The following is a 24,396-nucleotide window of genomic DNA, read 5'->3' as shown; positions in this document are numbered from 1 at the left end:
AAACCAAGCACATTTTTTAAATCCCATAAATTTCTTATATTTTATGTAATTAATAAAATTTAAAGACAAATGTACTGTAATAAAGTGACCCGTTTAGATTACCAATCAGATTATTTCCTGGTCTCACTCGTCCATCCAATCAGCGTGCAGGAGGGGCAGGCCTTGTGTAGAATCCGACCAGGTGCGACAGACGAGTCTTTGCTCAAAATGGATCCACTCGGGTCGAGCGCTTTCTAGATAATTTAAACAAGGTATAAAGAACACTTTAGGCGTGGTCAAATTATTCTCATGATTATTTTTGCGCCTGTCAAATCATGTCTGTTGGAAAAGCTAGCTTGATGGCTTCGTTTGACTAACACTCGGTAAGTTGTTCGTTTTAATGCTAATGCTTACTGTGTTAAAAGTATCGATATCGATTAAGTGGTTCTTGCGTGTATTTCGTTACGATAAACGCATTTATCAATTCAATATTTCACGGCAACGCAAGAGGCTTTACGTTGTCGCTGTCCACGGTTCTGGGGGAAGCCCTGTGACGTCACGGGGTTTTTAAGTTTAGTAGCGCGTAACCATGGCAGCGCACCACGTGATCTCTTGAACCCGCCCCCCCACCTTTAGCGACATAGCACAAAATAATCCCGTACTAAAATCCTAGAATGAGACACCAAAAACACTCACATTTTCTGCTCAAGTGCAATTACAGATGTGTTTAAAAAAACCTAGTAAATATGGAAGTACTTATTCAACGCCTGTAGCTGAGTAATATTAAAACAAAAAAAGTATACACTGAATTCTTGGTTTAAAAATTAAGAGGCCGATTTGGACAAAGAAGCAGAAGAGTACCGGTAGCCATAAAACTCAAGTAGAATATAAAAACCCAGTAATAGTGTTTGTACATGATTTGATATTCACCAGGAAGCTGAGAGTGATGCATCATGGGAAAGAATGGCTGGCCACGTGACTGCAGAAAATCAAAAAGTCAACTATGTCACAAAAGTAAGTACTGCAGAACATTGTGCAACAAATGTGGTCTTTACCCCGTGTGCCGGCATTTCTTTTTGCTCTGTGCCACTGTAGATGACATGTCCACGTGAACCGGGACGGCGCCGGCAGGCTCCATGGCTCATTCGTCAGACCCCTCGTGCAGGGAGAAGGCCCCCGGCACACAGGGGAAGTCGCACTCGGCCACACGCAACATTGTACGCAAGAAGGAGCAGCAGCGACGGCGGCGAGGAATCAGATCTTCCTCACCCATGGGCCGCGTCATCCTCATCAACTCGCTGGTGGACGGTAAGACAGAAAATATTAACAGTATTCAAAGAGGGTGTTTTATTTAACCCAAGACTCTAAATGAACATCACTGTTGCACACTTGAGTACAATGACAATAAAGGGATTTCTATTCTATTCTATTCTAATATCTATGTACTTTTTCAGGCGGTGATGACAGCGAGGACCTTCACACCATCACGGTGGACAAAAGCGAGGACGGCAAACTGGGCTTTAGTGTGCGTGGCGGCTGCGAGCACGGCTTGAGCATCTTTGTCAGCAAGGTGGAGGACGCCAGCACGGCAGGTGGGATGCCGCAACGGCGTCAAGGTGACCTTAGCGTTTTTTTTGACCCGAGAGCGTTCCCTGCTGTGCATAGACGAGGCCGGCCTGCTGGTGGGCGACAAGCTGGTAGAAGTGAACGGCGTCAGCCTGGAGAGCATTACCATGAGCAGCGCAGTCAAGGTCCTGACGGGCAACAATAGGTTGAGGATGGTGGTGAGGCGTGTGGGCAAGGTGCCCGGGATACGTTACTCTAAAGAGAAGACCACCTGGTGAGAACTAGAGTAGGGAAATGACTTTGTTATACGTCACATATTGTTGAAGAATATTTAGAAATTATTTATCTTAGTCTCATTTTTTAAGTCACAAAAAAACTGGCATTTTAACAGGGGTGTGTAGACTTTTTAGATTCACTAAACTTACACTGGCGATTTGATGATGAAAATCATCAAAGTTGTGGTGCTTTTCCAGGGTGGACTTGATACACAGGCGCATGGTGGTGGAGGAAAGCGGGCGGCTGCCATCAGACGCCAGCGCGGGTAGCGCCCTCCGCAGGATCGTCCACCTGTACACCACCTCCGATGACTACTGCCTGGGCTTCAACATCCGTGGCGGGAAGGAGTTTGGTTTGGGCATTTATGTCTCCAAGTAGGTCCCCTTTAAAACTTTCTAGACACACGTCCCTTCTTCACGTATTGCTGACTCCTGACGTCTCAGGCTGGACCCCGGGGGCCTGGCCGAGCAGAACGGCATCAAAATGGGCGACCAGATCCTGGCTGCGAATGGCGTGAGCTTCGAGGACATCAGCCACAGCAACGCCGTGGAGGTGCTGAAGAGCCACACGCACGTCATGCTCACCATCAAGGTGAGCGCAAAACCGAGGGCACGGCTGCATTAATCTGTTCCAGCCTCCAGAAAAAATTACAAACACAACTGTATGTCTGCTAACTAGTGGTGAACGGTGATATATTAAACAGTTGTGCTCCCAAGTTTAAACGCCCCTAGCGAATGTAAACTTAGGAGCACAACTGGAGCTGAGTCTTATATTAAAGCCACTGAGTGCCGTGTGACAGCTGGCACACAGTCGTAATATTCCGCCTCACTTGCCCGAGCTTGGGTTTCGCAGTGTTGAAGAAAATAGCCGGGCGGGTTGCATTATTCAATAGGCGGCCAGGATCGGGTGCAAACTAAAGTACGGCGTCTTCCCTCAAGTGTTAGTCCTGATCAAATATAGCGCAGATGCCATCAAAGTTTAATGAGTCGATTTACATATTTTTCTCCCCCATCAGGAAGCTGGTCGCTATCCCGCTTATAAGGAGATGGTGGCGGAGTACCGATGGCTCAACAAGTGTATGTATGCCTTTGATGTCCTCGTAGTCTGTTTACACATGATTGTCGCTATTTTTAAATGACTGCTGGGCATTTTTTTTCCTCTTAAAAACAAATAAAATGATAATCATCGACCCCTCCCCAAAATATATTTTTCATGTAAATAATTCTTCAACAAGGACTTCCATATATTCCCGCCCTCACAAGCAGGCCAGACCGAGAAGTGGGTCCTCATTCAAGTTTATTTCTCTCCTAGTGGCAAACGGGGGTCAGAAATCGTCTTCGCTGGGCTCCGAGTCCAATTCGTCGGCCTCCTCGCTGTCCTCAGAGACGCCGGTGAGTTCCCTGAGCGGCCTGTCCCAGGTCATGTTCCCGCCCAGTCTGCCTTTTGCCTCCCACATGGTGGACGTATGCATCTCCACCGAAGACCAGAGGTGAGGGAGGCGCCTTTTTGGTTTCATTTCTCCTCTTGCACGATGGTGGTCATTTCTTTCTTTCTTTTTTTTTTTTTGCTTGGAAGAGTTGAGTCTCAGCGCATCGAGGCCGGCATCCAGACAGACACCACACGCAGCCGAGGGGCCACCACGCTATTGCGCGACACGGCCATCCGACACGAGGACATGGATGAGGGCAGTCCCAAGAAGGAGTCCCGCAAGACGGCGGTGCTGCTGGCCCTGAGCAGACCCAGCCGACCCATCAGTCGCTCGCAGAGCCAGGTCACCATAGCCGGTGTGTGACTCGCACTAAAGACAGCAAGACTTTTTTTTTCTTTTTTTTTTGTGTGTGTGTGTGTGTGTGTGTGCTTTGAAACAAATGCACGTCCCGCCCTCCCACGTAGAAATCAGCCAAAAAACGGCCAAGAAGCAAAAAGGAGGAAAATCCTCAGGGGAGAAGAGCGCACTGCAACGCTCCAAGACATTGGTCAACTTACTGTTTGGAGGCGCGCGCAAGAAGGAAGCCTCTAGAGGGCGCTCCAAGTCGCTGTCCACTGACAAAGAAGGTACCCTCTTATTCCTCTGGTCGTTCTAAGTAGGAATTTATATGTTCTTCGTGTTCTGTAGGTGTACCAATACTTTTTTCTGAACCTCCCTCCTGATCCAGGTTTGAGCCTTGGCAGAGGTCCGAGATCTGCGGAGTTTCCAGAGGAGAAACTGCGAGCAGTGGAGGAGTTGGCGCAGCGTCTGTTGACAGAGGAGGAGACGGAAGCGGTCATGAAGGCATGTCGGACGGTATGATGCTACGAGTCTCTCTGTGGTTTGTATTATTAGCGTGACAATGAGTGATAAAAATGCCACTCTGCCTCCATGCTCAGTATGTGGAAGAAAGGTGCGTGGAGACGTTAATACGCCACCTGCTGGCCGTGCTGGACAGGCCTGAAAAACTGCTGCTGCTCAGGGAGGTCAGGTAAATAAATCTTCAGATGAACTATTTGGGCGACACCCAGAAATACTTCCAGAATATTTTTTTTTTGTACAAAAACAAAAAAATAAATAAACAAAACCAAAACACTAATATTATGAAAGTTTAAAATAACACTTCCCTCTCGTGAAATCGTAATTTGTCTCTGAAAAAGATAATTTTTTTCCCACTCAAAATATTCCACTCTCAGAATATTCTGACTATTTGTTTTACAAGACTTTTCTCAGACAACTACCCCTGTGCATCATGTGTACCAAACGTTTCCGTATGAAACCAAGAGCAGGCGTTGTAATGAATCGGAGTCACAAATGATGGCTGGATTAGGATTAACGTCTTTGTCAACATAATCTTCTTTGAAGTGTTTTTTTTTTCATTGTGTGCCATAATACAACACCCTGAGGCTTAATTAGTATTGCCGTGTTGCACAGTAACCCGTTGTTCATTGTTACACAATACAAGAAGCTGAAGACTAATTACACATGAATTAAAAAAATATTGGAAAACAAAGGGACTTTATCCTTGTTATATTGCGGTTTATTCTGTAGTCAAATACTTTGGGAATTTTTGAAAATATTGTTTTCTTAAATAAATATTCTCAAAAATTATACAAAAAAATAAATGACTATGGTCCTGTGATCACTATCGTGTTGCACCATAAACAGAGTCCAATGTATCCCTGCAGGATGCTGCTTCCTGCTGCCCACCTCCGTGAATTCAACAGCACTGTGGAAGCGGTGGAGGTGGAGGCATACGACATCCTCAAGTACCGTTCAGGTGTGCTCATGTGACATGCACACGCAGAGGTATGATGCGGCTTACCTCCTGTTTTTTTGCCGCCAGCAGTCCGAACGCCACCTCTTCGCTCTCCCGTGTCTGGCCGAGCACCCAAACGCCGCCTCATCACACCCATCCCAGGTTGGTCCCTCATTGATTCCTGTACAAGAACCCATCAAAACCTCTTAGCCCATATTGTGTTTGATACAATTTTCGTAAAACAGCAACTCTGAAAAACAATAGCTATGCTGTCCTTGTTTCAGATTTGCGAGGAGGCTTCGAGCTGCACAGCGCTGCTGTGTTGGAGAAACAGAGCCACCTGGTGGACAAACTGGAGAAGCTCAGCCTGTCGGGCCCGCGGGCGTCCAGGCAGAGACGGCGCCGTCCCACCACCACCACCTTCACGCCATTACTCGACATCCCTGTAGACGGATACCGGTTCACGGAGGACCACAAACACTCGCCCGCAGGTAGCTCAGATCCTAACTGGCTTCTTGCCGGCAAACCTGACGTCGGAAGCGTCGCTCACGTGCGCTTTGAAGACGTCTCGGGTCAGGGATGTCTGAACGGAGGAGATTCTCCACTGGAGTATGAACTCCAAACAGTCAGCATCTCAAAGACCAAGCAGTCGTTGGGTGAGCGCTTCATTAAGATTTGATTTTTGTTTTTTAACAAATTGTGAAGATAATAACTGAAAAAATAAATTAAGAAAAAGTATTTAGTACATTTTTTACCTCATCTGTCTATATTCAAAAATTAAATATGGCCCTTGTAAATGAGTTTTCTCACCCCTACTCTATAGGGTTTAAGTCTGGAGATTGACCAAACCCAACCTCATTTTTACACCCGATTGTCAATCTGCACTAGAGAGTGATTTAAACTTACGTGAGTTGTCTTTGGTGTCGCAGGCATTAGCATATCTGGCGGGATAGAATCCAAGGTCCAGCCGGTGGTGAAAGTGGAGAAGATCTTCCCAGGAGGAGCCGCCTCCACCTGCAATGTGCTCAGGGTAACAAGACACACACACACACACACACACACAACAATTCAAGCATCCGACCTTCAAAACACTCTGGTGTCTCTTCCTCCAGGCCGGTTTCGAAGTGGTGAGCGTGGATGGCGTGTCGTTGCAAGGCGTCACACACCAGCACGCCGTCGACCTCATCCGAAAAGCCTTCAGCGACAAGACCAAAGACCCCATGGTGCTGGTGGTCAAAGTGCCCTGCAAGCCTCCAAACACATCATAAGCACACTCTAGTGGTCAATGATGGCCAAACGTCCCCATTTCAAAAAAACAAACCTACAATTTAACAATTCAGTGTAACCTTTAATAAAAACACAAAAATGCACAGCAAGGTGGAAATATAGATTTACACTTCTACATGTGCCGTGGAAGCCCGACAAACATCCAATATGAAACGGAAACATTTCTTTGGTCTATTCACAGTGACAAGTGCACTCGGATTCATTTCCAGTCAGAAAATGACCCTCAAGTCGTCATTTTTAGTCATCTTCTCTTGGGCCCTTGGTGAAAGGACGTAAAATGGTCACAACTGCTCAAAAGGTTTAGCCATCTAAAAAGAGGGTAAGACAGCAGGGGTGGGAAAACTTGAGTGCTCAAGGGGCCATCTTGGATTATTTTTTCATTTATTTATTTTTTTTTAATGGAGAGATGGGCCACATCATTTGAAGATAAAATAAATTAAAAACGTGGGAGGTATATATTCATTGATTTGAATACTCAAACTCTGAATTGTCATTTAAAAAGAATAAACTGATTAATTAAAAAATGGTTAATGTATTGGATATGTAACATAATAAAATTATTCAAATTTTTAATTAGACAAAAAAAATATACAAACCAAAAAATAATTTTAATAAAATTAATTAAGCAATTATTTAATAACAAAAATGTTAGTTTATGTTGACCAAATACATATGCTAACTCACATATTGTAATTTTTAGTTCGTTTTTTTGGGGGGCGGTGGGGGCAGTGGGATTCAAATTTAAATGACTGTCATTATAATAATGTAAGGCGAGAGAAAAGATCGGAGTGAGTCCACTCTGGTCCATAGTTTGCCCACCCCTGTGGTGGAGGATATGCTCTCAACGTGGCGCTGTTACCAGCGCATGTTCACTTTTTGGTCCGTTCAAGTACTAAAGCACATGAGGCGACTTGACTACAGTAGTTTGATTTTTCAAAAGCTGCTATCGCCACTAAAACGTTTGGCAGAGAAGAGTCCATCTCGGATGCCGTCCACACAACTGGGATTGTGATGAAGAAAACAATTACAAGAATATATTAACACTATTCATAATTGTATTGTCTTACTGTCATCACCATTGACTGACTGGTGTATAACTGTGACTTTTCCAAGCCGTCTGGAACGTAACACAAGCTCCCACCTGTGACGTAAAGAAAATAAAAATCAAATTTCTGTGGCGGCGACCTCATCAAAGACTATTTCGTTGCCGCTGCCATCGTCGTCGTCATGGTCTCGGCTCTCCAGCTCCTGGCTAAGGTCCCTCAGGAGGAGCTCCAGCTGGCGGTTACGTCGGTACATGCTCACATAGTTCTGCTGCAGCTGCTGCTGGTAGCGCAGCACTTTGTCCTTCTCTTCCTGCCACGTCCGCCGCTCCTCCTCAAAACCGCCCGCCTGCCTCTCGGCCCGCTGCCTCTCCACAGCTAACTCTCCCCGCATGCGCACGGCCAGGCCCCGTAAAGCATCCCGCTCTCCGTTTGGCTCCCGCAGGTGCGCCAACTCGTTCTCCAGGCGCGCCACCTTCTCCCGCAGCAGCTCAGCCTCGCTCTTGCGCCGTTGCAGCTCATTCTCGCACACCTCCAGCTCGGCGGCGTGGGCGCGAGCGGTGGCGCCGGCCTCCTGCAAGGAGGCCTGAGCGTTGCTCAGCTCGCCGCGGGCGTCACGCAGTTGCCCGCGCAGCGTAGCGCCCTCGCTCGCCCGCTGGGCCAGGTCCACCTGCGCCTCCTTAAGCTGCTGCTTCAGCAGCGAGATCTCGCCAGACTTCTGGCACACCTGATGGAAAAAGCACAGGGGATGACAACACCGCCAATACTGGCATTACTTACCTCCTGGAAAATATTCCTGGGGTTTCACTTTTTCTCATGGTACAACCATATTCCAAAATGGAACAATTTAATTTTTCAGGCAAGCGTGGTAAGCAGGAAATTCAAATTCAAACAACTGACAACTAGGAGAACAGGTGAGTAGAAGTTTATCCCACTTGCATCAACAGCCAGACAAAGGGAATATACAGTAATACCATGGCGCCATCTCGTGGTCAATAGTGAAATTAAACAATATAAATGAGAGTTGCACGAAAAAAAGTTATTAAACTAAAAGTTAACAAAAATTCTATCAATCTTTTTTCTTTTGCCGTGCTCACCTCCCATTTGGTCTCCTCCAATCTCGGTGCCATTTGAATTTTGTCGTGTTCGTATGAGGCGCAGCGCTCGTCTAGCTGCTCTCGCTCCTTCAGGAGCTGCGCAAAGTCCTCCTGCAGCTTCTTTTTCTCTTGCTGGAGCTGATGAACCTGCGAGAAAGAGAAGCCGAGACGCGGTTGCTGCCGACTGGGTTTTCTGGTCAGTACTGCTGCGAACGGGTTCTGACCTGCATTTGGAGCACCTGCTGGGCACGCTGTGCCTTCTGCGAGGCCGCCTGCATCCTCGTGGCGCAGCCCTGCCGCAGTTCTTCCAGTTCCAGCTCAAAACGCTTCTGCTTCTCTTCATAGACCTCAAACATAAGTGGACACTTCATTAGGGATACGCAAGATCCAATAAAATAATTCAACCGGGACTTTCATGTTGAAAGAACTAGTTGCGAAGCGATTTTAATAAGTCGCAACAGACGCTGGCGCAGACATAAAAGTAACAGCAACATCCAACCTCTCACCTTCGTCGTAACCTTACGATTGGATATGATGAGACAGGTGCGAGTCCTGTTACCTGACAGATGGCAGCCTCGTTGTCATCCAGATTGTCTCGGAGTAGCTGGAGCTGCGCCTCTCTCTCCCGCAGCTTGTCCTCCAGGTCCCTGACCACGCCTTCGTAGCCATCCACTGCCCCCGGCGAGCGCCCGCCGGACCCGCAGTCCGACAGTGGCTGACCCCGCCCGCTGACGGACCCGGAGCCGGTGCTCTTACTGGAGGATGAGCGGCCGCTGTCCGAGTTGGAGTGTCCTTGGATGAGCGCGGAAGAGGTGCTTTTAATTGTCTCGGGGTGACCCCCCGCCACCGCCGGCCCGTCTCCTGCCACCAGACTGGACAGCGAGTTACGTCCCGAGTCGGACAGTGAGCAGGAGTGGCCGCTGCTCCCGCCGCCGCTCCGCCCGGCACTGTACGAGCTGCGTCTCTCCGACCCGGAGGGTGACAGCTCTCGATGGGTGGCACCCAGTGGGCCATTTTGGTTCTCCGGTATGTTGGCGCCGTGTCGGGGTGACAGGTACTGCATGGCGCCACGGCTCTTGGGGACCACGGGTTTGAAAGCGGTGGGCCGCAGCACTGTTTTCTCCATGTTCTACGGCAGAACTTACTCACTTAGAACCAGGAATTACCCTGTGACATGTTGGAACTTGACAAATGTCAGCTCACCTTTTCCAGTTTTCCTGACACCGGTATGAGTTTTGGTGGCGGTCCGGCGACATTCCCATTCAAGCCCTCTTTCATCTCGTCTTGGTATCTCGTTGGACTGGGGGGTGCCATGCATTGGCCATTCCAGTCGTCCACATAGTCCCACCTCCCCATCCCTCTGCCGGACGTCATAAGTGTCGGAGGACTGCTGTTGTGCATGAAGCGCTCCTGAGGAGACTCCGCACCCGGTAACGAGGTTCCGCGCCGAGCTCGGCGGTCGCGGTAGACGCGCGCCGTGAGTTCCAGAGTGGCAGCAGGAGGCAAGTTAATGGGCGGCGAGGGGCCTGAGCGGTGTCGTCTGCGGGAGCGTGCGCTGTGGCCCGGGTTGTGAGGTTCAGCGGGGATGGGCGGAGCCTGAACCAGCGCCATGATTGACGCAGGGAGGCCTTGAGGTTTCTGAAATTGAAAGATACGCTTATATCCGACATAAAAAAAATAATAATATGCACAAAAATTTCCAAATCCGGTTCCTTGTAAAGTGCTCCATTGAAGTAGCCAAATATGGTTCCTTGCCAAATTAAGTGCCATGTTGAAGTTACCAAATATGGTTACTTGCCAAATAAAGTGCTACACTGAAGTTACTAAATACAGCTCCTTTCTAATATGATTAAACATGGCACATGTTAAAGCTACCAAATACAGTTCCTTGCCCTAAAAGATGCTATCTTGAAGCTCCCAAATCTTGCCAAATATGGTTCATAACCAAATTAAAATGCTATGTTGAAGTTACCAAAAACGGTTGTTAGCCTTATAAAGCTCTACAGCTTAAGTTATGAAATACAATTCCTTAGCAAACAAAGACATTTTTATGTTAGCAAATATGATTCTGTGCCATATTCACGGTTGTACAGCCAAGGCACCAATTATGGTTACTTGCCAAATACTGCTCCATTGAAGCTTCTCATTATTTCCGTCTACCTACCATGTGACCAGTGTGCTAACTGCTGCTCCGCAAGTGCACACCATATGAAGTGCAAACCAGCATGACCTACAGTAGACTGGAACCTATGCGCCCCTCTCCCCCCTCCTTCGGTGGCCCACACACAGGCAAACAGGCTCGGCCATTGATGAGGCCCATTCGAGCAGCACAAACGGGCCTTGAGAGGCTTTCGGGCTCGACGGGCAGCATAAGCAAAAGGCTCTCTTTTCTTTGGAGGCCGCGAGACGGCTTGGAACACGCTGGCAGCAACAAAGGCAACTGTCTCCACGCATCGGTTCAGCCTGGGGAGGCACCCCACGAAAAATAAAATCTCTCCGAAGCCATGCGGACTCACTGGCAGCCTATTTTGTGCTCTTCTATAGCGCAGGTGCCTGACGGCTCAGATGAGATGACCTCATATAGATTCTCATAACAAGCGGCGCGGACGTGGGAGCAGAAAGCTAGGCCAGCATACTTGGGGGTGAGGGGGGTTCGACGCTCCCACTGGACGCTGCTGCTAAAAGCGTCCTTTGGAGCGACTACTTTCAAAATAATCCACCACGGCACCAAGCAATCTGCTGGCGCCTTTGAAAACGAGGCTACTAATACTCAGCAAACACATCAACTGCTTCTGACATTATTCCTTCACACCTGCGTTGCATCAAGTCCTCCCAATTCCTGCACCTGTGAACTGACGAACCACTGCACTACTTTAGTCTCTTCTCTACACGCATTTGTATTCTCTCAAACACTGTAAAAAGTAGTATCAAATAAATTCTTGAATGGCTTTGCTTAGAACAGAACCATATCCTTCACAGAAATGACGCTCGCCACTCACCTGTCAATGACGCTCTGAATTTGAAGGCCTCATAAAAGCATCCTTCCAATGCCGCGAGCAGGTCTTCCCTCTGTTGACCGACGAGAGGAGAGAAGGAAGAAAACACGTGTCAGTAGAAGCCGGGCAGTTGCAATCAAACATTAAAGTGGGCACAGTGGAAAAAAAACACAAAAAAAAACACGAGGGAAAATCTGAGTCACGGTTCGCCAAGCTCACACGAATGAGCGGATTTTCCGAGTCAACATGAATGAAGAGCGAGCGGGAATATAAAAGACACCTTCACGCTACAAGTTTGCTGAGTGTTTTTGTGCAAACCAAAAGTAAACACCGACTCCATGAAACACTCCTATACTCTATCTGACCTTGTGGAGGTGAGCTCGAGTTCAAAGCTAAATGACAGACTTCCTGTATGTTTTCAGGCATGGCTTCTTGAGATTTTTTTTTTTGTGGGGTCTACTTAAGATAGACATCTACCCAATTTCATGAAGCTAAATTGAGCCGGCTTTGAGGCTGAAAAAAAAAAAGGCAAAAGCATACATCCGGTGTGCTGTCAAACGTCTTCAATCCGGTTCCTCTGGTTGGGTTAGCACATGGCACACATTTCTATCCTGACTTCGTATCCTCGGCCTGCATCCCCGAAAGCTTGCGAGGCATTGAGATATAAACGTCGCCACGGGAAGAACAGCCGAGGCCGCCGACCGGGTTCACACGAATCTGCGATTAGAACTTGGCTCTGGGCTGTGCGCTAACGTTACGCGATGCAACGGACGGACGGGGACTGCACCTTAAAGTGTTGCGGCGTCAAGTTACAGTTACGCTATATCAAAACATTCAAACAGATGGCTCAGATTTTGCCGTTATTATTACTGCACCATTTACAGTTCAACATGTTAGGGAAAATTGTGAGTGATATGAAGCGAGGTGAACGAGTTTGTTCATCTTTTTCTTTGGCTTTTTTTGGCTGATGGACAACTATGCTAATTTGGCACTTTTTATGGACCAGTTTAGCCTTGGGAGACGTTTACGCTCAACTGACCGACTATGTGTCTAATGTCGTTTCTTACACTTTCTACTTTTGTATGCTTCCACTCCGAATGTCTACTTCCCTATCAATGGCGTGCACCGCGAGAGCGCGTTCATAGGCCGCCTAAATCTGCTCAAATCTGCTGGTGATTAATGACAGATGCCAGCGGGGAGGGCCTACATAACGATTTAATCTCAAAACAATCTCCTCTAAATCTGTCTTGTCCGGAATTCAATTTGGGCTAGTCCGCAAAAAGAAACCCGTTGGCGATATTTGGAAGGAAGAAAATGTGAAAAAGTCAATTGTTTATTCAATAATATTTTATACTATTATTATTATTTAAGTGACCTTCAAGGAGATTTTTTTTAATGGCATCATAAACAATCGACAAAATCAAGGTCCATTACGAACGATATTATTGGGTTTACACACAATATATACATTTAACCGATTTGAAAAAAATTTTACTGTAAACTTCCTCTAAACAATGTCTAGCACTCATCATCAAAATACGATGACACAATAACAGAAAACGACTTCTCCATGCTTGGCCGAGATAAAACCCCACATGAATGGACTGTACATCTTTCCCCTCCAGCGTGCCGGTAGGCCCAACGGCCACAAACCCCCCCCCCCGCCCCCCAGGCAGCATAAGCGCTTATGTAACGCAGTGACGCAGCCAGCCGGGTGCAGCAGGCCTCCCGCCACCGCCAAGCATCCCGTCTGCACCCACAACATCCTCGCCTCACCTCGCACCGCCGCTGATTATGTGTGCTGACCAGTTGGTGATCTCTCGGCTGGGCAATAATCAGGCCAGAAACAAAATCAGCACGCAGTGTGAAGAGAAATGTATTTAAAAATACCACACAAGTAACCTCAGGGAGAGGTCGCCCCACTTGCACCAAGTTCACGTTCATGCCCTGACAACATTTGAGACGGAAGATGCATATCGGACGTAGATGGACATTTATGCAACTAGGGAGATTTTTTAACTTGGTTGGTTGTTAATGGTGAGTTATCAGAAATGATGAACGAAACCTCACCATGTTTGTTAATAAGCGTACAAATTGTGTTGTATAGGAATAGTCTAGTACAGTGGTTCAAATTCCGGAGCAGTCAGACAAGTTGATCTTTGATGGACCCTGGAAATGGTCAAAATGACTCCAAAATGGCGGCTTCAAAACCAAAATGTCAGACTTCCTATTTACTTCCACGCATGGCTTTGATACTTTTTTGTTGCTACCCCTTCATCTTGATTAACTATCGAGTGTGGTGATGCCAGCTTGCAGTTTCGGTCCACTTGCAAAGAAAGTGGGCCAAAAGTCAAATGGCAGGCGAGAGAATATGGAAATGTGGGGAGGTGAAAGCAATCTGCACCTTTATGACACGTCATGCTGTGCACCTGAAAACTAGGACGGAGACGAGGGAAAAAAAAAAAATCACAGGAGGATTTTTTATTTAAGTTGTTCTCATTTAAATAATTTTCCCATAGGAAAGTCATCTGGTCCTGGTAACTTTTTTTTCCTTAATTCAGTATAAAACATTTATTAAGTTAGTTACGTTGTATTTAACTATTTAGTACATTTAGATTGAATCATTTTGAAATATTTCATTTAAAACGTATCTATATAAATAAAGTTGTATTGTATTGTTGAGGTAACATTTTTATGTGGAACATATTTTAAGACATTTTTTTAAGTCATTTTTAATGGGCATCAATTTCGCTGTCCTTTTTCTAAAATTAGTATTTTATATATTAAATAATCATAAATAAAAAAAATTGAATCAACTAATGCTGATTCTATTTTACAAACACTTTTTTAATTTTTTTTTTTGTGACTTGGCCCAAAAATCTGCCAACCAATGCTGTTGACCATCCGTGCCATTATGAACATTTTCTTTTGTACTTTCCGAGCTTGGGATGAAAATGGATCTATTTGAGACTCATGATTGTAAACCGGTCTTGTCACTCAGGGTGATAAGGACGAAAGAGCTTTTTGGTTTGTTTCAAGTCTGAGCAGGAAAGGTTTTGACTTCGCTTATCGTCAAACTCACTAAACCTGTCTCGAGTACACAAACAAAGAATGTGCACACAAACCGTTTTCCCTTCTCGGTGTCACTGACATATTCGTCACTCAAGTGTGCGACATACATATATTCAAAAGTCTTTGAAAGATCATCTTGGGTGATTCTCCTGTGGTGAGGGGTTGTGGAGTGTGATTTTTTAATTTTTTAATAAACAATTTTTTAATAAACAATTTAATCAATTAATCTTAATTGTTATTACACAGGAAGATTTTTATTGTCACTGCTTGCATTACCAATATGGCGGCAAATAGTTTACAAAAGCAGTGTTGCCAAAAATAATTTTAGTAGTTATTTTTCTATAAGCAAACGTGGAAAAATATATTGTTTATAACCGGAAGTCAGATTTTTATGAAACAAAATTTTTGTTTAAGCCTTCTTCGCCTGCTATTTACCAGTCTCTAGGCCCAATGGGAACACACTGCCCCTCACAGGTCAGTCTTGGTACTACGACAGAAGTGTGTCGGTCGTCCCCTGTACTGTACATACAATAAACCAAGGAATGACAAGTGTCTGTTCGTTTCGCGTCTCAACAATGAAAATCGTTTAACATGTGAATATATCGTCACATGTGTACAGTGAATCCCGTTTCTGTCACGTGAGCTCGTTAACTCGCCAATATCGGACTCACGCACACACCTTGACGACGACGAGTGGCAAAGTTGACTCAACTTCCTCACCGTCGGCTAAAAAAAACATGTTTAGTATTTCCAACAGCGCCAAAACACTCAAATATTCTCATTTTCCGAGAGACAAAAAGTAGCTCACCTACCATGGACGACGGTAAAGTGTCCGGGGCAGCTGCTGTGCTCACACACGCAAAAAAAAAATCCAAGTTTAGCCGTTGTCGCTGCTGCTTTTTAAAAAATATATATATACATTAAAGCCTAATTTGAGACTTTTTCAAATGTTTACGTGGGTGACATTTCATTATTCGACGCGTACAGTGCCGAACACAGACCGACTGCGAGTTTGTTGATGTGTTCTGTGGAAAGCAGCAGTTAAGTTAGCAAGAATTTTAGGAACAAGCGTCCGGTTGGGCCTTCCAAAATAAAATCAAAATCCGGATTTCACAATAAAATTTATCGTCCCATCTTGCAATAATGTTGCATGATGACTTTCTTGAGTTACAAATACAGCATTTCAAACTGATAAAAAAAATTCAACTTAAAGTATAATATGTTGGCGTTTCAATTTAATTAACTTAATTTGCTTTGAGTGCAAAAAATATATAGAAATGTCAAAGAAAAATGTTTCGCACATTGTTGCACTGTTGTTCAAAGAGTTGAATCACGCGGTCTTTTAAAATATATCTTTGAGTAGTCTCAAAGCAGAAATCAAAGACTCATTGAAACATGTTCTGTCGACTGGATATGACGTCAGTGTTGCAAACTTTGATGTCATTGTCACTCGACAGCAGGGGGCGGTGCTGCATGAAAATTTTGGCCTCGACTTCCGCTTTAAGAGTTGCTGTAATATTTGAACACCAGTCAGTCCTTAAATGTGAAACTAGTCAACATTTGAAAGCATTTACTCATAATGAATTAATCAAATTGTAATTTGTTAAATTACTTTTGTTAGAAAAATCGTAACACTACTGCTACATTTCCCACAGGGTAACTTGTAACTGCAACCAATTACATTTCCAAAGTAATCATCCCAACACCGGTTTTATTTTAGCTTCTGCTTTTATTTTTGAACAGCTCATTGCAAACATATCCCTGTGCCAGAGGAGCGCTCTCGACTTCCAGGCCGTTTCCGGAACAAACCTGTTCTTTGCTCCGCATTCTAATTATGCCGAAAGGAGGTCAAGCCTGATGGACCTCCTTGGCACAGCCTCTTTGCAGCATACCAACAAAATGAATTGCAACCCAAAACCTTACATTTCATTTCAAAAATCCACCTTTCCTGCAAATCATTAGACATGGCTGGTACACCCCCACGTGTTGAGGTGACCTACATTTTTACACACCCAACCAACCTGATCTCCATTTTCTTGGTGGGCGTGGTTCTCCCGCTAACAGACAGGCAAACACGCCTGTGCGCTCAGTCTCCCTGGCGAGACGGCTCCAGACGCCCCCAGAGTGAGCTCGCGCCATTCCAAAGCGTCTCGGATGCATATAATAGCCGCACTGTAATTGCTCAGCTCATTTCACCCCCAAAACGAGCCCCGCTGGGTAATCTGAGAGCACATTTCCCTGAATGTGGACCAAGATGACCTTATCCCTTCAACTTGCCTCTTAGTTCCACCTGCTGCCGTTTCAAGACTCCAAATGCATGCAGTTTACATGTTGGCGATCATATCGTTTCCTGTGGAGGAAGTGAGGATTTGAAACGGGCGTCAGCTGATGTCGAGCTAGGCATGCATGACTTTATCGCATTTTCAAATCAGCCCAGCCTAGCAGCTGTTGGGGGACATGTGCTTTATTATGCATCTGCAAATCAAGGATTGGTGCACGAATCCTCAAACATCTCAAATGGGTCTCCTTTGTTCTAATTTTCAGACAGTGCTCGGAAGAAGCGTCATTCACGTATAATGTATTTTTTTTATTTATTTACATAGCGGCCAAATAGGTTCAGTGCATAAAAGTGAAGTCCACATGTTTACATATTGATTCTTTAAGCATGAAAATTGAAGCGATAAAGCCACAGAATTGTTTGTGGTGTTATTGTAATCGGATTTATGACTTACTGACTTCTGTTTACGTCACGCTTGAGTGGAAGAATTTGGTCAGGTTGTTGTGAACGCTTTGAAGACTTAAGTCAAAATGTTTATTAAGTTAACGACATAAACTGATGTGGATCGATAAATTGTCTTTCATATTAATTATTGGTTAATAGCAAAACATTTATCGATAATAAATCTGATAACGCGGGTTAACCAAATTTTACAAGTTTTTTTTTTTTTTAATCAGAGGTTGCAAGTAAACTTGTCATTTTTTCTGGCGCTGCCCTCGTTTTATGATATTAATAATAATATTATAATATAGTAATACTGATTCATAAAGAGTTAGGTTCAGCAACAGGTAGATTTTCTTTTTATCTAAAATGTTATGACTATAAATTATGACGCACGGTAGAATATGTATTTATACGTTAAATTGAAAAGCAAAAAAATTAAATCTCAAAAACCTGAAACATGATCTTGAAATTAGCATCAAAAATACATTTAGGGAAACTGTGAAGTTTTTTTTGTTTGTTTTAAAAAAATACACACGAAGACGACTTTGAAAAATTAATTCCACGTTAAATTGCAATCGCGATATTGAGGAAAGAAAAAAATTTTTTTTTTTTTAATTATTTTTCAAAATGTCTGTTGTACCGTTCACTGGGAAAAGTGTGGGTGTTGAAACACCTGTGTCTCCCGCGGGTGTGACGCCCCTGGGGAACAACAGTGTGGATGTTCAGCTACTTCACCTGAAAAAAGTCAGAAGAAAAAAAAAACAGTAGCACAATCGCAATATGAAACATTTTACTAAAAATATGTGCAAGTGTTAGTGTGTAAATTGTTCCAGTAGTACAAAAGTAGTCACATGATCGTGTTGGTATCCTATAAGCAAGTACGTCGTCACATTCATTCACTTCCCGTTGCAGCATTCTTAGCAGCTCGCGATGACTTAGTCGTTTTGCTCTGCTGCTTGTTCGCCTTCTCTCGTTTGACGGCGTCCTTCTTGGGTGACGCCTCGTCACCCTCGCTGTCCTCAGGCTTTGCGGCGACCTTCCTCAGCTTGTGTTTGCCCTTGACCGGCGTCAAGAAAGTGAGCGAGCCCTTGATGAAGTCCAGCGGGAAGACGCCCACGTCGCCGTCAAAGCGGTTCTTGGTCACCTGCAGCGAGCGGCGGCCCGGGCACGACACCAGTTTCTTCTCCTGCAGGATGAGCACGTTGTCAGCCTCTTGGCTGGCCTGTCGGGTCATGAAAGCAATGTCAAAAATAATAACTGAATAATTTTCGGGTCCGTCTTAGTTCTTTTCTTTGGCAGTTGTCTCAGCATTTCATTCTCAGTTTTGCTATTCAAAATGTTTTAATGAAGCACAAAATGCTAATTTGGGCCCGACCACTGTGATGCGAAACTGCTTATTTCCAGTCTTGCTTTGTGTGTAATGATTAAAACTAGTGCCGTACTGATGAGCTGAGAGAGGAATTGAGGTCTAGACTGAACACGCCCTGCTGCAATATAATCGGGAACTACATCCTAGCAGGAGTGTCTAAGGATTCATAATATACTTTAATTGACTTATAATGCCCCAATGTCGAAAAACCAAGCTTGCACCTTTGCCGAGCCAAATATGGAGGCCATCTGCAGCTCCCGGTCGTCCTCCTCCTTCCTCGGGTGAATGATGAGCGTAACGTGGCAGCTGGAGTTGGTGGCAAATTTCCTGAACGCACCGATGATGTGGTCCTGGACGGCAAACCTGGAAGGTTTAAGTACAGAAATAACCGCAGCTGTTGAGGCACATGCTGCGTCAGGCAAGGAAGCTTGTGGAAAAGCTCACTCACTTGTCAACCGAAAGGTTCTCCTGCCCCATCATGAACTGCAGGTTGTCGATGACCACGTGGTTGATGTCGTAGAGGTAGACGGCGTGCTGCATGGTGTCCAGCACCGACTTGATGTTTTGCTGGCCATGGAAGGTCATAAAGTAGAGCGGCAGCTCCTCGAACTTGTCCGCCCAGAAGTCGTACTGCTCCAGGTTTTCCTCCAGCCGCTGCATGGCGAACTGCGTCAGCATGATCTTGGCCAGACGCACGTTGTTGATCTCGAAGCTGCCCCACAGAGTGTTGACGCCCTGCATGCACAGGTCCAGGGCCAGCTCGCTGATGAAAGTGGTCTTCCCGCTTCCAGTAGGACCTGCGCATCATCGAGACACGACACACAGAATGTTAGATCTGGGGGGAAAAAATAAGATAACCAATTAAGCAAATTATAAATCATTTTATTTGCTTTTTAAATATTGTTCAATGCTTTCAAACGGGGTCCTTTGAATTATGTAAAGCACATTACGTTACCTTTTGAAGTATGCTGCTAAAAGACTCAAAGAAAGTGAAATGACACCATCTAGTGGTCATACAAATAATTGCATCGAACAACATCGATGGAAATCCGACATAATTTAAAATAAATTCTACACTTCCACATTACTTATCAAGGAGAAATAATTGTTACAACTTTAGGTGAAAAAAAAGCGTATTATTCAAGGGAAATTACGAAAATTCCCACAGAAAAATGTCCTGCCTGCCTTTTCTCTCACACGCAATGGATCATTTGCTCACCTGTAAAAACGGTGAGCTCTCCCTTGCGGTGTCCCTTCAGGATTCTGTTGAGCTCAGGAAAGCGCTCCCACTTGACGCCGGCCACTTGCTCGGTGTTCACCATCTCTCCGTACACGTCCTCGCGGAGCTGCTTGAAGGACACGATGGACTTGTGCGCAGCAGGGATGGCGGTCGCCACAACGCGGCTCAGGTTCTTTCCCTGCGCCAGGGCTTCCGCCGGACAGGGTCGGAACTCACCAGGCCGGACCAGCCAGCAACGGCGCAGGCCCAGCTTGCGCGAGAAGATTTTGGACGCCTCCCATGAGCGCACGTCGCCGCCCAGCCACAGCGTGACGCGTTTGAACTGTTCCAGGTAGGGCAGCAAGGCGGGTGGCAGGCAACCCACGCCACGCGGGAGGGCCACGCTGGCTAATCCCGTAGCCTGGCTCACAGCTAACGTGTCCAGCTCGCGGCCCGTCAGGACCACATTGGCGTCCATGCGGTTCAGCAGAGAAAAGCCAAACAGGTTATTGTACGAGCCGCACTTAGGGACCGTCGCCTCATTGTAACGGATGGAGCCGTCGGCTGCGCTTTGCGCCGAGAGGAGCTTCAACCCTTTCAAGGAGGAATCGGAACTGCTCCGCCAGGGGAAAACCAGACTCTTGGTAGGCTTGAACAACCTGATGTCAAACTTCTTCAGCGTTGCGTTGGAGATCTTTGTGATCTGCAAAAAAAAAAAAAAAAAAAACAGCAAAACATGTTAAATATAATTACACTGGTCAGCAATTTTTACAGTTCCTTTAATTCAGAGATGCAAGTTAACTTTCAAGATTACTTTATATCACTGGTTCCAAAACTGCAAATAATAAAATTGCCCACGAAAATATTGCCCATCCCTACCTGGAACATGGTTTTGACGAGCGTTGCCTCATTCTCCGTCAGCTCTGAGAAGGGCACTGAAGCGGACCAGATACTCATCACCTCCCTGGCATCCCTCTCGCTCTGCTCCTGCTCCTCAGCGGTCTCCGAGTATTCTAGCAGCACTTGAGGGCTGAGGAAATCCCGCTCCTCTGCCTGCATCACCTCTAAGCAGTCCTGGAGGTCCTCCCAACTCCCCTCCACCTGCGTGTCCATGCATAAGAACTGCCCAGTGGTCTTGTCCACAAACAGAGAGTAGCGATTGGCCCTGGAGGCGGCGTCCACGAACAAGCTGGGCACGTGCAGGCAACTGAAGCCGTCGTGGAAGGGGACGTCCTTGGATCGGAGGTACTGTTTGATATCTGTGACCGTGACCGTGCTCGCCGGGAAGTCCACTGTGGATTTGGCATCTTTTTTGTACGCCCTGGACAAGAATGAGCCCGTGTCCCGTGATGTAATATTCCACAAAGACCCAGGATCTCTGCTCTGTTTCAGGAGACAAGGGGATGAAAAATGTCTTGTGGAGGGAAACTTCGGGGTCCCCACGTGAGAGAGACCCCTCCAAAGAAATCTCCCCCACATTGGACAAAGCGATTTGATCCTACAAAACACAACCAAAGATAATAACCGTCACGAGAAGAAAGTGTAATATTTTTGGAACTTATCCTTGATTATTCGCTTCAATTAATTTCTGTGTGCTTTTTTGTATTTGGTCAAAGATACAATGTAAAATTATTACTTTGTCACCATCTGATGAAATCTTGCTGTTATGTTTGATTCATTTTATTGTATTTTTTGTCATTTGCTTTTGATGGTGGTCCTAGTATGCAAGCTAATAGTACATATGAGACTCACGTGAAGGTGTGAATGTGTTGAATAATTTACTGAGGATGGATGTAATATAAAACAGACGATTCATGGATTTAACTGGTACATAAATAGTCCAAATATGTCTTAATTTGGGATGTTTATTATAAGAATAATAAATAAATAAATAAATATGTAAAAAAATATATATATTAATTTGATATGAAAGTTGAAATATTGATATGGAAAAAAATTTAAATGGGGGAATTAGGTGATTGTGAGAAATAGTTCCCAAGATGTCCTGAATGAATTGAAAGGTTTTGAAGTTGGAATATATTTTTCTCATTCACGGGAAAATGTGGAATTGTGGGAAGAGTGGGAATTTTTGGAATATCAAAACATAAGCCTCCTGAGTTTGAATCGGATTACAAATGTGGAATTCCAAAGCCAGAAACGTGAAATCGCGGAATAAGAATAATAAATTTTTAGCAGGATTGTGCTATTTACAATTCATGCAATGAAAACAATAACAAAAATAAAAGTCCAGATCAGTGTCAAAAGTTTAGCATCTTACGCGTTCAGCCGCGTAACTGCGTCCTCATCTTGCCCTCCATGCGACTGCCTGAGCCCGGGCTTTTCGGTTCCTGTCCAAAACAAGTTCGTGTGAAACGTGCACAAAATGAGAAGTCACCAAATTTTAGATTAAAATGTCAGCTATACACAGGAATTTGTTTTGGTATTTTGAAATCCAACTAATACATTTATAAAGAATAATAATTATGGTATATTCTCACTAAAATATTTTTAATAGATTATAGCATGAAGACAAACACAAGACATTTGACTTACTGTTTCACCCAGAAATATAAAATTCACGGACCGTGTGTGGCCAAATATAAGTCGGTGCGAAACGTGCTCCAACTGGGACATTAAGGTATTTTTTTAATTACATATATTTTTTAGAAATCCTAATACGTTCACACGAACATCTAAGAAATAATTACCACATGCCACACTTTATAAATAAATATAGTGAGGAAGGAGGTTCACTTAAATCGTCGCAACATCCTTTAAGGATGTAAACTAAACATCGTGTATTTGTTTCACCCGGAGTTATATAAGTGACCCACTTTTAATGGCGTCCTCTGCTTATGTTACCTGTCTTCGATTTGTTTATTTTTTTTAATTCCACTGATCGCACCGTTCTGCTTTTTCCCCGGATGTTTATCGTCACAAAAAATAAATCAGAATGACATCCAGGGGGACGCCGAGTCGCTTCTTGAAAAGCGTCCTCCAAAACGGCGTGGGTCGTTACGTGTGCCAGCTTAAGCGGATCTCCATCATATTTTCCAAAAAGGGCCACGGCTCGCTTGGTGTCAGGTAAGAAAAACATTATACACAAAACATTATATGCTCGTAACAACGTTGCTGTATTCAAACAGGGATTTTATTGAAGATGGAGTGGTGGATTACGCCAAACAGAACCCTGGTACCGTCGTGTATGTGTCACCCGAGACGTGCAACAAACCCAGAATCGTGGCAGAATATTGTGAGTAGTCATGTTTATGCGTATTTATTATTTATTCACAAGTGCTGGTTAAACTCATTTCTAAAATTCTGTAAAATGTTCCGAAGTATAATAATTGTCCTTTAGGGTAAACATAAAAAGTCTCAAAGTACAAATGCCTGCAAAAATTACTTGGGTACGATAACGAATTATTCGTGCTTTGCTACTTCCCACCTGTGCCACCACTAATTACTTCAAGTTTATTTCCAATTTTGCTGTTTAACCGTAGTCCGCGAAATAATGCGTTATTACTCCTTCATCCTAAAGGGGGCGCCCTCACCCTTGTTTCTATTTCTATAACAAGTGAGAGCCAATTTTTTTTGTCGGCCAAAATAAATAGTAAGATGGTTAAATCACATAAATTGAATTTACATTGAAATGTGACACAAGTAATAAAATTATCTAAAAAAAATTAGAAAAAAATGTAACAGCTACAGCCGATTTTACATTTCATTATCTTTTAAGTTCTTTAATGGCGTTATTATGGATTATATAGACATTTAATTGTTTGCCAGGGCTAATCTAATCTATCCTGCCCCGCAGTAAACGGCAACGTGAGGGAAGAGATTGTGGCGTGCAAAACGTCTTTGCAGGTGTCGGAGGTTCTAGCCAGGCTGACCAATCAGTCGGGTCTGGACGTGATTCGCCTTCGCAAGCCCTTCCACACGGACAACCCCAGCATCCAGGGCCTGTGGCATCCCTTCACCAACCGTCCCCTCACCCCTCAGAATGATGACAAAGTGTGACATTTTTAATTGCTTCTATTAAATAAAATTTTTTTGCAGACCACATTTCCCCTCTACGATCGCTCGGATGCCCTTCTGTGTCGCATATTTGTCTGTGATCAAAATATTTGTTGTGCAAACACTGGCAAGTCAATGTCAGAGTGTTTGAACAGCTTGTCGGAGTGAAAGCCTGAGCTGTCATCAGCTACACTGATGCCACTCTGAAATTATTTTACCGGCCTCCAGAAGCCTCATTAGTTTGATTTGTGCAATGTTTTCGCGACAAACCATCAAACTTTTCCAACATAGTCTCACACATCTTAATATTTTTCAATTTTGGTGGTAAAAAGACAAAACATGATTTGAGACTCACAGTATTCATTTAATTATACGCTCATTCACGTTCTTGTCGTATCTTCACGTGACCTCAATGCCTCTTTCCCACAATTTCTACTTTCTCCACGGCGCCTATGAATATGATTTATTTTTAATATCCGCCGTTGGGCGGTCATTGCACAGCTTGAGCCACACTGTTGGACATATGGCA

At 44.7% G+C, this 24,396-nt stretch overlaps 4 protein-coding genes across 11 annotated transcripts; 2 read left to right on the top strand and 2 right to left on the bottom strand.

Annotated features, from left to right (window-relative positions):
* The first annotated feature begins 232 nt into the window (after positions 1-232).
* LOC148317385 (PDZ domain-containing protein 7-like) lies at positions 233-6,908 on the top strand. 2 transcript variants are annotated; one of them, XM_088285336.1, is made up of 18 exons: positions 233-362; positions 913-993; positions 1,075-1,287; positions 1,434-1,571; positions 1,645-1,819; positions 2,019-2,195; positions 2,265-2,412; positions 2,837-2,897; positions 3,133-3,310; positions 3,397-3,605; positions 3,715-3,876; positions 3,978-4,105; positions 4,189-4,280; positions 4,978-5,069; positions 5,139-5,210; positions 5,333-5,704; positions 5,978-6,078; positions 6,161-6,908. In XM_088285336.1, exons 3-18 carry the CDS (start codon positions 1,116-1,118, stop codon positions 6,314-6,316), a joined length of 2,433 nt encoding a protein of 810 aa, XP_088141462.1. In that variant the 5' UTR covers positions 233-362; positions 913-993; positions 1,075-1,115; the 3' UTR covers positions 6,317-6,908. The 2 variants fall into 2 exon arrangements, with proteins under 2 accessions (XP_088141462.1, XP_088141461.1); XM_088285335.1 differs by having other exon boundaries at positions 5,136-5,210.
* LOC148317384 (leucine zipper putative tumor suppressor 2 homolog) lies at positions 6,376-18,042 on the bottom strand. 7 transcript variants are annotated; one of them, XM_088285341.1, is made up of 8 exons: positions 15,352-15,585; positions 15,223-15,269; positions 11,475-11,544; positions 9,679-10,113; positions 9,035-9,604; positions 8,700-8,822; positions 8,476-8,622; positions 6,376-8,105 (listed from the first exon to the last, which is right to left on the bottom strand). In XM_088285341.1, exons 4-8 carry the CDS (start codon positions 10,084-10,086, stop codon positions 7,500-7,502), a joined length of 1,854 nt encoding a protein of 617 aa, XP_088141467.1. In that variant the 5' UTR covers positions 10,087-10,113; positions 11,475-11,544; positions 15,223-15,269; positions 15,352-15,585; the 3' UTR covers positions 6,376-7,499. The 7 variants fall into 7 exon arrangements, with proteins under 7 accessions (XP_088141467.1, XP_088141468.1, XP_088141469.1 ...); XM_088285342.1 differs by having other exon boundaries at positions 15,356-15,585; XM_088285343.1 differs by lacking the exons at positions 15,223-15,269; positions 15,352-15,585 and adding an exon at positions 17,906-18,042.
* On the bottom strand, positions 18,041-22,467 carry twnk (twinkle mtDNA helicase). The gene is made up of 7 exons (XM_088285337.1): positions 22,407-22,467; positions 22,132-22,201; positions 20,733-21,351; positions 19,854-20,556; positions 19,083-19,431; positions 18,856-18,997; positions 18,041-18,487 (listed from the first exon to the last, which is right to left on the bottom strand). The coding sequence occupies exons 3-7, from the start codon at positions 21,330-21,332 to the stop codon at positions 18,158-18,160; spliced, it is 2,124 nt and encodes a 707-aa protein (XP_088141463.1). The 5' UTR covers positions 21,333-21,351; positions 22,132-22,201; positions 22,407-22,467; the 3' UTR covers positions 18,041-18,157.
* Positions 22,468-22,633: 166 nt separating this feature from the next.
* mrpl43 (mitochondrial ribosomal protein L43) lies at positions 22,634-23,915 on the top strand. Its single transcript, XM_088285350.1, has 3 exons — positions 22,634-22,937; positions 23,000-23,106; positions 23,668-23,915. Exons 1-3 carry the CDS (start codon positions 22,807-22,809, stop codon positions 23,868-23,870), a joined length of 441 nt encoding a protein of 146 aa, XP_088141476.1. The 5' UTR covers positions 22,634-22,806; the 3' UTR covers positions 23,871-23,915.
* Positions 23,916-24,396: the final 481 nt, after the last annotated feature.

This window comes from Idiotropiscis lumnitzeri, chromosome 20, assembly GCF_059441095.1.
Source record: "Idiotropiscis lumnitzeri isolate Australia: NSW breed Sydney's pygmy pipehorse chromosome 20, RoL_Ilum_1.0, whole genome shotgun sequence".
NCBI lineage: Eukaryota > Metazoa > Chordata > Actinopteri > Syngnathiformes > Syngnathidae > Idiotropiscis > Idiotropiscis lumnitzeri.
The sequence above is the reverse complement of the archived record's forward strand: the minus strand, read 5'-3'. Positions and strand labels throughout refer to the sequence as shown.